Source organism: Fukomys damarensis, unplaced genomic scaffold (genome assembly GCF_012274545.1).
Source record: "Fukomys damarensis isolate Sample0158 unplaced genomic scaffold, DMR_v1.0_HiC HiC_scaffold_2, whole genome shotgun sequence".
NCBI lineage: Eukaryota > Metazoa > Chordata > Mammalia > Rodentia > Bathyergidae > Fukomys > Fukomys damarensis.
Window position 1 is genome coordinate 3,122,164 of NW_022900914.1, and position 15,486 is coordinate 3,137,649.

The following is a 15,486-nucleotide window of genomic DNA, read 5'->3' on the forward strand; positions in this document are numbered from 1 at the left end:
GCAAATGCTTTACCACCAGGCTACACCCCTGTGACTAGAATTGACTTTATTTTTATTCTATTTTATTATTTTCCTTTTTGAGATAGAGTCTCTTTACTGTGCCCAGGTTGGCCTCAAACTCCTAGGCTCAAGTGATCCTCCTGTCTTAGCAACCCAAGCAGCTGGGACTACAAGTACATGCCACTGTGTCTGCCTTCACTTTTTTTTCTTTTTTTTAATAAAGAAAAGACACTATTTGCGCTAAAAGTATTATAGCAACATTCCTTTTCTTTGAACCTATTCTTAAAAGTCAGGGGATTTCCTATAATTTTGTTTTTGCATGTGTACGATCTATTTTCTTTTAAATCTTGTCACAGAGTAATTATACCTCTGGTGATAACTGAACAAGTAATCATTTAATCACAACTCTTGCTGCAAATGTGGAGTAGCTAGCAGAGGGGCCAGGACATTTCCTTACCATTTAGGTCGTACTCTAGGAACTGTAAGGTAGAGCTGCACGTGGAATCCAGGAATGTTTCGACATGATCCGCTTTGTTTTTCAAACCAGCATTCCAGGTGGCATTATACAGGGGAGAGGCCACCCCAAAATGTGCAGTCAGTGTTCCAAAAAAAGGAATAAAAACTCCAGCAGGTACAGAGAACTTAATGGAAGGAATCTCAATTGTCTGCTCAGGCACAGTGATGGTGGGCAGCTCGAAGTCCCCAACCCTGCTGGCCACTTCATTGAGATCCAGAACAGTACTGCCCACTGCAAGACTTTTTGGAAGAGTGAACTGAGACACAGTTAGCTGAACTTCAGGCACAGTTATCTCAAAAAAGGGGACGGAGGATTCTTCTGGTTCAGAATATTTTGTCAACACATCCACTTGGGGAAATTTTACTTCGGGTAGTGCGGGGAGGTTAAGGGCAAATGGAGATGTACTTAGCTTCTTGTAGATTTTGATTTCATTGAAGTCAAGTGTGTAGGCTGGGATCTGAAGGTCTGTAAATGGTACTCGGAATGTAGGTGTGGCGAGGTCTGAGCTCAGATCACTTAGTTTCAGGCCTGGGATGATGAATTTGTCAGCCAGTTCTTGCACAGGAACAGAGAAGGGGTAGCCCTTGGGGTTTTTGGTGTACACAAGAGCAGTTGAAGCACGAAGATATTGTCTCTTTCGGGAGCTGGTGGTTACGTCCAGTTTTAGCAGGTCCCATATGCTCTTGTCGTACACAGGTAGGGTGACAAACTTGAGGAAGTGCAGGTGCCCTTCTAAGGACCCTGCAATGTCAAAGCGTGCCTCTTTCTGGTCATTAGAAAGCTGCCCATTGTGCTGGAGAGTCCCATATGGAGCCTGGACCTCACTTTTCCAGCTGAACTTCTGGTGCTTAGTATTAGCATTCAGGGCTACTTCCTGGTCAAGGTGAGGAATGTCAAAGACAGAATTGATCTCCCGTGCACGAATCTGAATGAGGGCTGATACTGACCCCGGGAACAGCTCCAGGGTGGCTTTGCTTGTGTGTTCTCCATGACTGGACCAGTGCCTGTGTGGCTGTAAGTGGTTTTTCACGCTGTGTTCCCACATGGCATATATGCGTCGGAGAGTGGCTTCCCCAGCAAAGTTTTCTTTTAGTTCAACATTCCAGATACCATCAACTTTGGAAGAACCTTGCAGCTTCACTGAAGACCGGGTCACCTTGGAACTCAGGTAAGTGCTGGCCTCGTTGGCAATAGCTCCTGAATATTCCCTCGAGAGGACCACACCTTCGATATCTCCTTTGGTAGATGACTCAATGGAAAAGTAAGAGGTGAGGCTTTCTAAGCTGAGCTTGTGGTCAATCGCCCCCTTGACGGTGGAGAGCAGCTGTGGGGAATTGAAGTCGTATGTTAGCTCAATGGAGGAAGAGACAGTAGGTTTTGACTTGGTATTTCCATTAAGTTCTTGCTTGAAATTCATTCTCAAAACTGGAACATGGACTTTGGCAGTCGTGGTTGCTGATGCTTCCATGATTTTCTTGGTGATGCTAATGGTGCTGTCATGACTGCCTTCCACAAATTTGTTACTCAGGGACAGAGCTGTGGCTAACTTCGGTCCTCTCTTCCTTGTCAAGCGTGAAGTGCCCTCTAATTTGTACTGCAGCGCATCGATGACAAACGAAGAGGAAGAAAGGAAATGAGCGACAAGGTCCGATTGGTTATAAAGTCCAGCATTGGCATTCAGGGTGATGACACTTGATTTGAAGGAAAAATCATAGGTTATGTTGCCCATGGCTGGAATAAAAATATTGTTGACAGTGCTCAGCTCTTTGAAATCTGGGAGAGAAAGCTGGAGTAGATTCCTAGGGATATGGAGGTCTGGAAGTTCAAAGGATGGCAGAACCAACGTGTATGAAGGCACATAGAAGTCAGAACCCGGGATAGTGAAGCTGGGGGTATGGACAGCTTTTGGGATCACATGACCAGATGGCAGCGTCTCTACTAAGAATGGAGTCACTTCAACATTGACAACTGGAATGGTGTATCCAGGCCTCGGAAAGGTCTGGGGGAGTTTGTTGAGGGATCTTTCAGCTTTATACTCATCCAACTTAATTTTCACTTCATTATAGGATGTAGTAAGAAAATCCAATGCCTTATCTCTGACATCCTCAAAATAGCTGTCCAAGGAGTTGACATTCTGACTGATAAACTTATAAAACGCACCCAAAGGAACTGCGATGGAATGCTTGTCTTTGTTTTTCTTATACTGAACACTTACATTTAAATCAAATGATTGCTTTGTTGTTTTCAAGAATTCCTTCAAGCCTGTTTCTTCCCATATGGAGAAATCCTTCAGGGAGGGAGTTGTGAGTGCTGTGTAAGGTAGGTTCATTTCAGGAATTGTAAACGGAATGTTTAAGAAATCCAGGTTGGCAACTCCATTGATCGATACATGGGCATCGATGCTGTTCTCATTGTTGGTGGCAGAGAAGTTTTGGTTGTACTTATACTGATTGAACCCAGCACTTGCCTGCCAACTTGTTTGCTGGGCAGCAGGACTCACAAGTAGTGCATAGTCATTTAGAAAGTCTATCTTCCCTGTCAATCTTAATGGAAAACTAACTTTCAAATTCCCTTCATTACTTGCGGATGCAGTAATCTCAAGTGGCTGGGCTGAAATGAAAAGAGAATTTTTCAAAGTTCCAATCACTTTCCCATTTAAGTGAGCATTGTGGTCTGCAGTTATCTCTGCTCTCCCTTTCCCAAGTAGGGCTATGCCTTTGGCAGTGAGAACGCTGTGGCCCAAGTGCTGGGATTCCACATCTGACCGAATTTCAAACTTAGAAAAGTTGAGGAAGCCAGATTCATAAGCCAAATTCTGGCTTACTTTTAGGTGTTTGCTGTTAATCTTATTGGCTACTCCAAGGGAAGCAAGCAGTCCTTCCACCGTAAAGTTGATTTGTGATTCATGTGTTCCCTCGTCTGAGAAGTTGGGACAGGCCCATTTCCATGACCCTGCTCCAGAAGAGGTCAGTGTTATGTATCCAACTTCCAGGAGTGTCTTGACAGCATTACTCAGGTCTGCTTTACTGGAGAAGTCCAGGGTGGGGATGCTCAGCTTGTGGAAGTATTTCGTGTGGCTGTCCAGGGTGAGCCGATCTTTTATCTTGACCACCACACCATTATGCAGCTCCAGTGTATTTTTTTCTGTATGTAAACTTGCCAGGGTGTCTGATTTTCCTTCAATGGCATTTATAGAAAATCGTATTTCACTTTCATGCTCCATTCTTAGGTACTTGCTAGAGAAATTCATGGATTCCTTGAGAAACAGTGGATTAGTCTTAGGATTCAAGAGCTGTGCATTTGCTTGAAAATCAAAATTGAGAACTTCGAATTTGGACTCTCCTTTGGCAGCGATGGAAGCTTCAGTCCCCGCTTGGTGCTCCGAAGTAGTTATGTTGTGTATGTCAGCTTTTGCATCTAAGGTGAAAAGAGGAGACTGGATTTTCAAAATGCTATTCAGCTTGCCAAAAGCAGGTATCTCAGCAGTGTATGAGATGGGAGGAAGCTGGAATTCTGGTATGTGAAGGTCAGGAACTTGAAACTCTGTGAGGTTCAGATTTGGGATTAGAAATTCTGGAATTGCGATTTCCGGTAAGTGGAAGTCTGGTAGCACGAGTCTGGCAGGAAGGACATCCTCCACCTTCAGGTCCCCCAGATACACTTCTGGAACTGGCCACTGGAACTCACTGCTCAGCATCTGGTCAATGGTCCTGATAATCTTGATTTTTATTTCCAAGAAGTCAATTGTAAAGGAAGGAATGTGGAAGGTGTTGAGGATAGTGAATTCAGGCGTGGAAAACCTGGGTGGAATTTTTATATCTTTCAGTTCTTTGAAGTTGATTTGAACAGATGGGATCCTCAAATCTGTCAGGGGAACTGTGAAGTCAGGAGTCTGGAAAGAAGCTTCCTGAAGAGCGCGAAGACTAATTTGAAAGGCCGGCAAGGTCCCAAGAATGAGCTGAATTTTAGGGACCGTGAACCCTTGTTCCACCAAAGCTTTCACATTTTCAGCCCAGGCTTGGACAGAATATTGCTCTGCAAAGTCGGTGAGGTTCTTAGCAACAACAACCCACCAGTCAGAGATGTAGGTGACAAGTGTGCTGTAAACCTGGCCTGCCAGAGACAGGTAGTGCTCCAGTTCTTGTTGGATGTCCATCTGATAAATCCGGTCTCGTAGATCTTCTAGAGTCTCTTGGAATTTTGCTTTTATGGGAACCAAATGTGCAGAATTTAGTGCATCCTGTAACGAATTCACAAATACATTTATTTTGGTGTCCTTTAGCTTTTCCAGAAAGGCACACAGCATGGCCCTCACATCCTCTACAAACAGTTTCAGCGCTTCAGCTTTCTGTGGTAGGTCAAGAACCTGAAATTCAGTGTTGATTATCTGAGTCACCTCCCGGATTTTGTGGTTGGTATCATCTACAAACTGGTGGTAATCAAATGACCTTAATTTCTTTACCAAAATGTCAAGAAATTGGTTTAATTCTTCAAGGAAATGTTTAAAAGAAAATGCTTTGAGCTGCCTGATAATATCATCAACAAACACAAGCAGTTTCTCGTAGCAATCTTTCATATCAACTTGCTGTAGGACATTGCTTAGTTTCTGAACAGTGTCTTTCAGCTTATATTGGTGAGCTAACTGTACTGATTTATCTAGTAAAACTTGGATCTGTTGGTCTACTTCATATTTCTTAATTAACTCATGGGCTATGGCTCTAAAAGCATTGATTTTCTCAGTTACATCAAAATCTTCAATAAGACTTATTACAAAGTATTTGATATGCTCAATAATGTCCTTTATTCTTTGGAATGGAATTGTAGTTCTCAATTGATTTAAAAGCACTCTGGCATCAATGGCCTCAACCTGTTGCTTTAACTTTGCAGCAATCTCCTGGATGTCTACATTCTGAAGCTGTGTCCTGACCTGCTGCAATTTTTCCTGCATTTGGCTTCTGATTTGGTACTGAATGTCTACATTTTGAATCCAAGATGCTGTACTACTTCCCATTTTGTTAAAATCAATATTTTCAATAAACAAATGTGCATTGTGGATTGTTCTTACTAAATTTACACGGATATGATAACGTTCATCAAGGATTTTTAAATTTTCAATAATGTGATCAATAATCTTAGCAATAGCTACTTTTAAATCATATAGATCATAATTATCTTTAATATACTGATCAAATTGTATCACATATGTCTGAAGTTGAGAGAGTATTTCATTGAGGTTGATTTTGGCATTATTCAGTGCAGCTTGTACATCATTTTCTGTGATTCTATAATTTTCTGCGAATGCAGTCAGTTTTTCCTTGGCACTGGCAACCTGACCCTCCCAGCTGAAGGCATTCAGGTAGTCATTAACTTGCTGGGGGAGTTTGCCCAGGCCTGCTCTGTATTTCCCCACAAACTGATCAATTTTGATGCTTTTCAGCTCCTTCTGCATGGCTTCCAGTACAGTTATAAGCATTAGTCTATTCCTCTCCAGGTATTCTGGTAGTGATCTAAAGAACGGGAGGCTGATGGTGTGGACGTCTTGGTTCTTGTCATACTTTACCACAGCAGCGATCGTGAATTCTTGGGGCTGCTGGACAGCGTCTTTCATCTGTAAGGCCTCGAGGACATTGACGGGCTCACTGAGGAAAAGCGGCACCTTAATCGGGGAGTCCAGCGCGGCGAGGTCGGCCAGGCCACGCCCACGGAGCTCCACGCCGATCTTATCTTTGGTGTTGTAAGCGTCGAAGTCCTGGCTGTACTCGTTGTCGTTCAGCTGGGTCTTGAGTTTCCAGGTGCTGGTCTGCTGGGATGGCGTAAGCAGGACACTGAGTTTGTGATCGACAGCCGTGCTGATGCTTTTCCTGGACAAGAGACGGTGATTTGTGGACCCTTTGTGGTCGTGAGAGAAAGTGAGAGCCAAAGGCTCTGCCTTCAGCAGGAATTTGCTGTACAGCTGGCCGGTGTGCTCTCCCCAGACAGCCAGTTTCCCATTGCCGTTTGCGTGCGCGTCGACGGCCAGGGTGAACGGGGCCATCGCAGCGTGGAAGGCGCTGCCGAAGCGCAGCGAATCCGAGTGGTAGTTTGTGCTGGTGTCTACGGATGCAGCCAGCCCAGTGAGGCCCGCGCTGAGCTGATGGCTGAACTCCGTTCCCTGAATCCTCGCCACAGTAGACGCCTTGCAGCTTGCTGATACGTCGACGTAAGAAACGGCGAAGATGTGTTTTATCTCATTATTTTGGTAGGAGCCTTTCAGGTTACCGTCCACGACGAGCTTCAGTGGTTCCAGCCGCACCTTCCCGCTGCTGGTCAGACCCAGAGCGCTGTATTTCAGGTCATTGTTTAAAGCAGTTACAAGAGAAAAGGGCTGAATCTGGAAGTTGAAATTTTGCTTATAAAACTTGTCAGAGCTATAGATGCTGTCGAGTTTTGAAGAGAACTCCAGGGATAAGCCTGCGATGTGCAGACTGTTGGTGTGGTCCAGGGTCATCTCCCCATAGGAGCCCTTTAGGTCGTTGGTGAGCTTCAGTTCTTCGCCACTGACTTTGAAGTTGAAAATGTTTTTGGTGTCCACACCCAGGATCATGGCCTGATAAGCACTTCCCAGTGACACCTCGGTGAGGGCGGCTTTTCCATCCAGGGTGAATTTTGTGCTGTGCTCTCTGAAGCGGCCATTTGCTGTTAACTTCACAGATGCCCCAGAGAGGCCAAGCTCTGCGTTCAGCTCATTCTCCAGAAACAGGGGGCTGTATTTCAGGCTGGTCGTTGCACTGGTAGAGATTCCATCGCGGGCAATCCTCAGTGTTGCCTTGTGAGCACCGGCGTTGGTTTTGTCGGTGCCCAGGACGTCAGCATTTAATTCAACACCATGGGAATTCACGGATCCAGAGAGCAGGGAGAAAAATTTTAATGACTTGTAATCGGCCGCATACTCAGAGCGCAGCAGTGCGTTTTGCTTAGAGAAGGTCAGATCCACCTTGTTATGAGCGGCCAAGTTGTCAGACTTCCCACTGGTGTCAGATTTCAGAGTCAGTTCATAGTTTTCGTACTTCAGAGAAGCAGTATTTTTAAGGGTGCCACCTTGCAGCTCAGAGGTGGAGGTGAGGGAGAGGGCACCGTCCTCGTATCTCCCCGTAATCCGGTTGGTGCCCTGGAGGTAGGAGGAGTTAAAGCTCAGGTTGGACTCCCCACTTAGTTGGCCAGTGGCAGGGTCCCTCTGGCAGGTCAGGCCATATGTGCCTTTAGCGTAGAATGCAGAGGCTCTGACCTGCCCATCTATCTTGACATCTTTGATGTACAAATGTTGCCTCTTTTTCAAATCCAAATGGACCGAAGCAGACACCTGTGGTCCCCAGGAAGTAGATGCATCCAGTGTTAGCAGACCTTTGGAGGCTGGGTTGTTTCCAACCTTTTCTACATGACTGAGTTTAATATTTGAGTCCAGAAATTTATGCCGTAGGGCTCCATCGCACGATAATGTAAATGTATTCCTGTGATCGTATGTTGTTTCTCCAGATCCTAACATAAAAATGAAAGACACTGGTCAAATTAAAGAATATGTTTTCAGAACAGTTTCTCTGTTAAAAGTCTCTCAGTAATAAAGCTATTTATCTGAGTCAGTTGTACATAGCCTCCTAATCTCTAATTCAACTATAAATTCAGTATCAAAAGGCATTCCTCTAGGAAGCCTTCCTTAAGCTCCATAGACCTCGTTGGTCTCGCGTATTGAGTATTTCCACTCTTGCTCATTGCACTATCACAGCATTTCTCACACTGAATCATCATTCCTGGGATATAAGACCATTTTTTTTGTTACTGCCTAGCAGAATACAGTTGGATGAATTAACAGATTTCCAAGTACCAAGGAAGAAATCTGTCATAAAGCTTAAGTCATTTCCTTCCCACCAGAGTTACCCCGAGTCGGTCCTGTGCACACTTTACCTGTGCACAGCTCACCTTGTACACTGTAGGAAAGCAGGTTGACCACAGAGTCAGCCTTTACATGGTACCGAGCTTGGAGGGTGAAGTGGTCCCTGCTGGTGTTGCCACCAGTGTAGGAGGCGGACCAATTGTACAAGTTGCTGTACACATTAGTGGAGAGGGTGAGGACACCCAGGAGAGGCACCCGCAGATGATACAACTCAGGAATGGTAAAAGTGGGGACTTGGAACTCTCGAGATGGCAGGTGGAGTCCCACAGATTTGAAGTTGAGAGCTGGTGTCCTGATGGTCTCAAATATCTTCAGATCTTTGGAAGATTTGCCACCAAAAGGCAAAGGAATTTCAACTTCAATGCTGTTTTTGTTCAAGGTATATTTCACTTGGCCATCACTGAAATGAGCAACAAAGGTCATATCCTTACAGCCAGCCATCAAATCCACCACCAGAGCTCCTGGCCTTCTGGTCTTCCCAGCAGTTGCACCTGCCCGATTCCCAAACCCACTCTGCACTTTTTACTGAGCTATTCCTGGTACCTGGATCCCTTTGCATTTTCTGCTGTCTTCCAAACAACCCTTTCAAAACCTTTTCAGCCCCCCATCATCACCACCCCACCTAAGTACAGATATTTTGTCTCATTCTTTTAGTGATATAGTCCCTTATACCTATCTTGAAGACTATGTCCCAACTCTGCTTATATAACAGCTGTTCGTTCCTTTGTCAGTCTCTGTATGGTGTCCTCCTGGGAGGAAGGACTATACGGTATCCAGTTTCTATCGTTTCACCATATTTAGCCTAGTATTTTGTACTGAGTGGATACTTCCTATAAATTTTCTAAACTGAATTGAGACAACTCGATGTGTGGAGAGAGCACAAGTGTAAGCATCAATAAACCTGGCTGATAGTCTCACTGGCATTGTTATTTTAGGGAATTAGTTTCTATAAATCTCTCTGATGTTACATGCAGAGTAGGGATAGCAGTTCCCTTTCTGATGACCTCATGGAAAACCCTTTGGTTATCAAATGATAAAGCATACCTAGAAGCACTTTGCAACATTTTCAATATTATGCACATACCACAGACTATTATGACAACATAGACATACAGTAGGACTACAATGTTTGGCTGTTATAAGCAAATAAAAACCATTTGTTGCAATAGTGTAAAAGGAGCTGACTGCACCTATCCAGGGTCCTCATATTCAGCAAGAAGATGATCGGTGACTGACCGCGAAGGCTCTGCCCAATGCTGGGGAGCCAAAGCATGAGCAGTGCAGACAGTCCTTGTGCTTGGGAGCTGCCATCCTTTCCCTTCTCCTTGGTGGTCTCTGTCCATCTGGGTGCCTTGCACACTTGTGGCGCTCAGTCACAGACTACAGAAAGGCCTGCATAACACAGGCTGCTTATATTTTTAATCTTGAAGACAGTACAAAGACCAATACCTTTAGACAAGGCTAGTTTTTGTTTCAACTTGTGCTCTGATTGTTAAAGTAATCAAAGCATCACACATATTTTTGTAAAGATAAAAATGGGCTGAGTGCTTTGGAATCTGACTCTCCTGGGAGGACTGCACAGTGTTGTCAAACCGAGTCCCTTGGAAGGCTGCCTCCGTCCATGCTCACTGCTGTTCTGAGCCGCCACACTCAACAGAAACACTGTCAGTGACTCCTCCACCCACTCTTGAATTCCTCATAGTCAGTTGAGATTGAGCACATCCTGACCCCGAAGGAAGGGGCCATGTGCGCATAATGGAAGAAAGCCAAGCGGCCTTTAAATTCAGATTGCAGGGAATGAAACACTTCAGGATGAATGTACCCAATCATCTTCCAGTCGCTGTTGGTTTTTACATTTGGACCTCACATTTAATAATGAAAAAGTGTCACAGTGTTTATGTCAGTTATCAGTCTCCTTAAATGGATAAATTATTTCTCAGAATTTTAAATTAAAAATGAAAGTCTAAGTCACAGTCAGTAACATGTCCCATTTAACCTGCATGGTTTGAGAAAGTGCTCCAGTTTCCTCTCTTACCTTTTTAAGAAGAGGTTGTCAGGCATGTGGAAATACGGCAAACTCATTTTCTGGAGGTCCATCTGTGTTAGGCCACTGAGATGAGCCTGTAAAATCTGGGCATAAGGAAGGTGACCGGATGCTTCCTGCAGCCATGTGTTCGTTGTCTACAAAACGACAGAAGATTTTTAGAGCAAATAAGGGGCTGGTGAGCCTCAAAGTACAAATAACACTGGCTGATACTCTAGATTTAATTGGTCAACTGTCATGCCAGACAAGGCCCTGAAAGGTAAAAATGAATTAGAGAAGTTTCCAGTCGCTGATCTCAGCCCCCATTTTATAAGAATAATGCAGTTAGACTCCTAGTGAGTATCTCAAAGCTTTCTCTGATACCTTAGTTAGTTCGGCACAGCAAGTGCTTCCGTTCATTTGGTAACCAGGTAACTAGGCATGCATAACATTTTCTTGCTAGGGGTTTCCCAGGCCAGGAAGCATTCGTATGAAACATGCCATACATATCTCCAGGCCTCCCCCTGTGCCTAACCGAGAGTTGAGGACGTAATGAGCACTTACAACCGTGCATGTATTTTGCTGGCTGATTCATACTTACTGCTATTAATTTGGAACCCATGTCCCAGAAAGACATGTCTGCTTGAGGAATTCTGTGATGTAGGAGACCTCTGGCATGCATCTCTAAGCTTCTGAGATAACCGGAGAGGTCCACAGGGAAATTGGAAGCCACTTTTTTGGTATCCACATTGGTCCCTGTGTTCCATTCAAATTCAATCTTTTCATCATCTGAAAATGCACACAGGAAAGAGCTGTCAGTGGTGCTAGGTCCACCGGTGACTGTGACTACTCCGACAGCACCCAGAGTAGAGCTCACCCGGGGAAGGAGCCACATACCGTAACGCCACATCACCCTCTTAGAAACTGTCGAGCCATAGGCTGTAGCAGAGGAGTCCATCTGAAGCAGCAATTTGGTGGGAGACCAGTGGGACAGGATCTCACTTCTGGCTTCTGCTTGCAAACGCGGTATGGAAACAACGCCTTTGATCTTGCCATCTCCTTTTGTGTCGTGACTATTGAGAATAAATTGGTCAGCACCAATTATCTTGTCATTCCGAGGAGACACACAGGATTTAACAGTTAGCGGTTCCATATTCGGTGACAAAAACAAGATATGGGAACAGACATGACCATAGATAGATCCAAAGCCAACACCGAGCACTTTGCAGGGAGGTACAGGGAGACACATATGCATTTGGATAGCTGTTTTCATTCTGCAATATTGTTTCCTAGCTCTACAGCCTTCATCAAATAAATAAAACACCTTTTGCTACCATTTCCATGTCTTCTTTTAACGCACTGAGCTTAATTCTTGGTAGTGGGTAGTTAAGTGCTTAATAAGTGATAGGAAGATCCAACTGCAAATGTGCAGAGGTTCAGAGCACTGACGGTTCTCGGTGCTACAAAAATTGCAGAGCAAGGCCGCACCTGGCTTGGTGAGAGCTAAAGCTGAAGGAAAAAGGAGAAGAAGGCCCAGCCTGGCCTGCAGCTAAGGTCAGGCCTCCACGCCTTCCTTACCTTATGTGGCCTGAGAATGCAATCTCAGTGATTTTCTTGTTCTGAATATCTAGGTTGAGTTTGTAAGACTTTTTGTCCTTAGAAGATTCGTCACTGACTCTAAGGACGGTCCCGAGGTTGACGTCCAGATCTGGAATTTGCATTTCGGTGGATAACGTCCTACTCCGTCGATTATACCTGAACATCAAAGTAGCCTCGGTCTGCTTCACACCTAGGAGAGTGCATAAGAGGATCAAGGAGGACGTGCTTAGAAGTTACTTGTGAAAAGGGAGGAGCAGAAAAGGCAGGCAAACCCCAAGTACTCAATGAGCTTGGGTGAAGGCACCATTCAGGTTTTTACCTTCCTTTCTCATGCTGTGGTTATTCATATAATCACTTGATTTCCAAGCATTTGCTGCTGGCCTGTTGTGCCCTGGGCACTGGATCCGGCACAGGGGAGTCTGCCTTTGTGGAACTTACCTTCCAGTGCAGGTGAATAGACAACGAGCAAGTCAAATATCCACGCCTGATGGTGACAGATGTTATGAAAACGAAGAAAAGTTAAACTAGACACGAGATGAGAGGATGGAAACGGATAGAAGCAGTGCCATTTCATATGCAGTGGTCAGAGAAGCTCTCTCTGCTGAAGGGTCATGGGCAGAGGCCCCAGGAAGAGAGGAGCTGAGCTTCTCCCTTTGTGTTGTGACCATTGAGAAGAAAATCGGTTGGCTTCAATGATTTTGTTCTTTTCGAGGGCTCTACAGGATTCAACAGTTACAAGTTCCATATTTGGATGCTGTTGAATATTGGAGGGAGCCTTCCAGGCAGAGGATCAGATGTACAAAGGTTCTGGGATAGGGAATGTGTAGCTCGTCCAAGGGATGCAGGGCTAATCTTCAAAACATGCCAGAAGCTACCACTTCTCCTGTCTCTCCTGCCACCGCTATAATCTGAAGCACCTTGCCTGGATTACTGCCGTAAATGATGTACTCGTTTTTCTGTCCTTGTTTCCCTACGATTTATTTTCAACATAAACATAAATTAACTCATGGAAACTTTCCAGTGGCTTCTCATTTCAATCACAGGAACAGTCAAAGTGGCAGGCTGCTGTGGCTTGCTGCCTGAGACCTGGGCCCAAGCCTGGAGGACCTGGGAAGCAACCACCCTCCCCAGCCAAATGCCACAGCCTGCTGGTGACCTGCATCTGAGCTCGGAGCACTCCAGAATGAAGAGCCACATGCCCAGTTCCTGGGATCTCCACAGCACAGGGAAACAGAGCTGACAACTAACAGACCAGCCTGGCTGAAGAAGAGACCGATACCCAGGAGAGGAGGCTCCCTTCAGAATTGCAGTAATCCCCTCCAGGGAGGCTGGGTGAGAGACAGCCTTGGGAGACAGGCTTGGAGAGGGTGGGAACTAAACAGGGAGCTCCTGGGATCCCCTGGAGGCCCTAAGCTCTGTTGTGAGCGGCAGGCTCTATGGGAGAGATCCTCGGGGTTCTGAATAAGGCCGGTAGCATAGCGGCACTGCTGCCAACATCCAGCAGAAATCAGAGCTCCGGAAAGACATAAGTTAATATGGGGGGGGCCTGACTGTCTTCACTAAAACCAGAGTCCTCTTTGTTTTGGTGAAGGGCTGTGCACGAGAGGCTCCTCCAGTTTCTCATATCCAGTTGACATAGTAGTGGCCGGCAACTGGTTTTCTTTCTATGCCAATATCTGGAGAGCCTGGGGGTTCATAAACAGTAGTTCTCTCCCAAAGCTTGGGGAACTGGTCCAAAGAAATGCAAACCCCAGCAAACAAACAAACAGACAAACAAAAAGAAACATGAAAAGCTAAGGTAACAAAATGCCTCCAAAACTCCACACTCGCCCCAAATCAGTACAGGGAGCAATGAGGGGCCGGAAATCACAAGCTACGCATGAGATAGGGCTGAAAGGGTAAGAGTGGAGGTGGAGCAGTTCTGAAGGTGCTTGGCGGATTTAAAGAAGATACAACCAATCACATAATGACTGTAATGGTCAAATGATCAGGGGGCCTAGAGAAGACACTGACAAATAGCTAGCGGAGCTAATGAGCGGTAAAAACGTGAATTCCCAGCATAAAAAAGAACTGAAGTCCCTAAGAAGACTCCGAGCAAAATCTGGAGATTGAAAACATGATTGAAAGTATGGGTAGCAGAAGTGACCAGGGTGAAGACAGAGTCAGATCTGGAAGACAGGGCTGTAATCAATGATCAATCAATGAACGATATCCTAAAAACAACTAAGGAACAGATTCAACACCTCCTAGATTACCCAAAGAAGTCTAATATCTGAGTAATTGGAATTAGTGGAAAATCAGAAAACAGCACAAATAGCATAAACACCTATTTACATAAGTAATAGTAGAAAACTTTCTAGACATGGAAAAAGAATTAACATACAGATAAGTCAAGCATATAGAACCCCAAATAGCCATGCCCATAAAAAAGAAAAATACTGCATGCTACCTACTGAAAAATACAACAAAAGAACAGATGCTAAAGGCTGCTAGAGAAAAGCAATTGATCACATATCAAGGAACATCCATCTTAATTACAATAGACTTCTCAATACAAATTTTAAAGGCAAGGTGATCATGGAATGAAGTATTGGAAGCTCTAAAGAAAACAACCTCCAAAACAAATGGTAATATCCTGCAAAATTATCTTTTAAAATTGATGGAGAAAGAAGGTACCTCTACGATGAAGAAAACCCAAAGAAATTCATGACCACAAACCAACACTCCAAAAAATTTTCAAGGATGTCTTAGAAGGTGACAATGCAGCTCACAGTGCCAAGAGGACCAGTAAAATGAATACACCAGGTAGGGCTAGGAATGAAGTGGTACAAGGTTAAGAAAGCAAAACAGCAACAGGAAATTAATACAGTGACAGGTACAAGTCAACACATACGCATTATAACTATCAATGTAAATGGACTCAACTCACCAAAAAAAAGACACAGATCAAGAAATAAAACCCAATGGTATACTGCATACAAGAAATGTATTGAACACAAACAGAAACTCATAGGCTAAAAATCAAAGGATGAAAATCAGTATTCCATGCAATGGAAACCCCAAAACAAGCAGGAGTAGCCAAAGCTGATTAAAAGAGACAAAGACATTACATCTTGATTAATGGAAATATTCAACAGGAAGAGATAAGATTACAAACATATATCCACCAAACCACAGTGCATGCAACTTCATAAACACTCTAATGGAGATAAAAGATCAGATAAACATCAATACAATTACACTGGGGAATCACAATACACCACTACCACAAATAGACAGATCAACTAAACAAATAATCATCAAAGAAATACCACAGTTGAATAAAATCTTTGAATAAATGGACATAATGGATATCTACAGAGTTTTCCATACAACAATAACAGAGTATACATTTTTTCAGCTGCACATGGTACATTCTCC

At 44.3% G+C, this 15,486-nt stretch overlaps 1 protein-coding gene across 1 annotated transcript in view; it reads right to left on the reverse strand.

Moving 5' to 3' along the window:
• The window catches only part of Apob (apolipoprotein B), a 41,420-nt gene that overhangs the window by 4,592 nt on the left and 21,342 nt on the right, over positions 1-15,486 (reverse strand). The window contains exons 20-25 of the mRNA XM_033762857.1: positions 12,046-12,256; positions 11,365-11,540; positions 11,069-11,256; positions 10,480-10,625; positions 8,471-8,844; positions 458-8,032 (exon numbers count right to left, since the gene is read on the reverse strand). Of these exons, the coding sequence (XP_033618748.1) occupies positions 458-8,032; positions 8,471-8,844; positions 10,480-10,625; positions 11,069-11,256; positions 11,365-11,540; positions 12,046-12,256 (8,670 nt within the window). The remainder of the gene's footprint in view (positions 1-457; positions 8,033-8,470; positions 8,845-10,479; positions 10,626-11,068; positions 11,257-11,364; positions 11,541-12,045; positions 12,257-15,486) is intronic.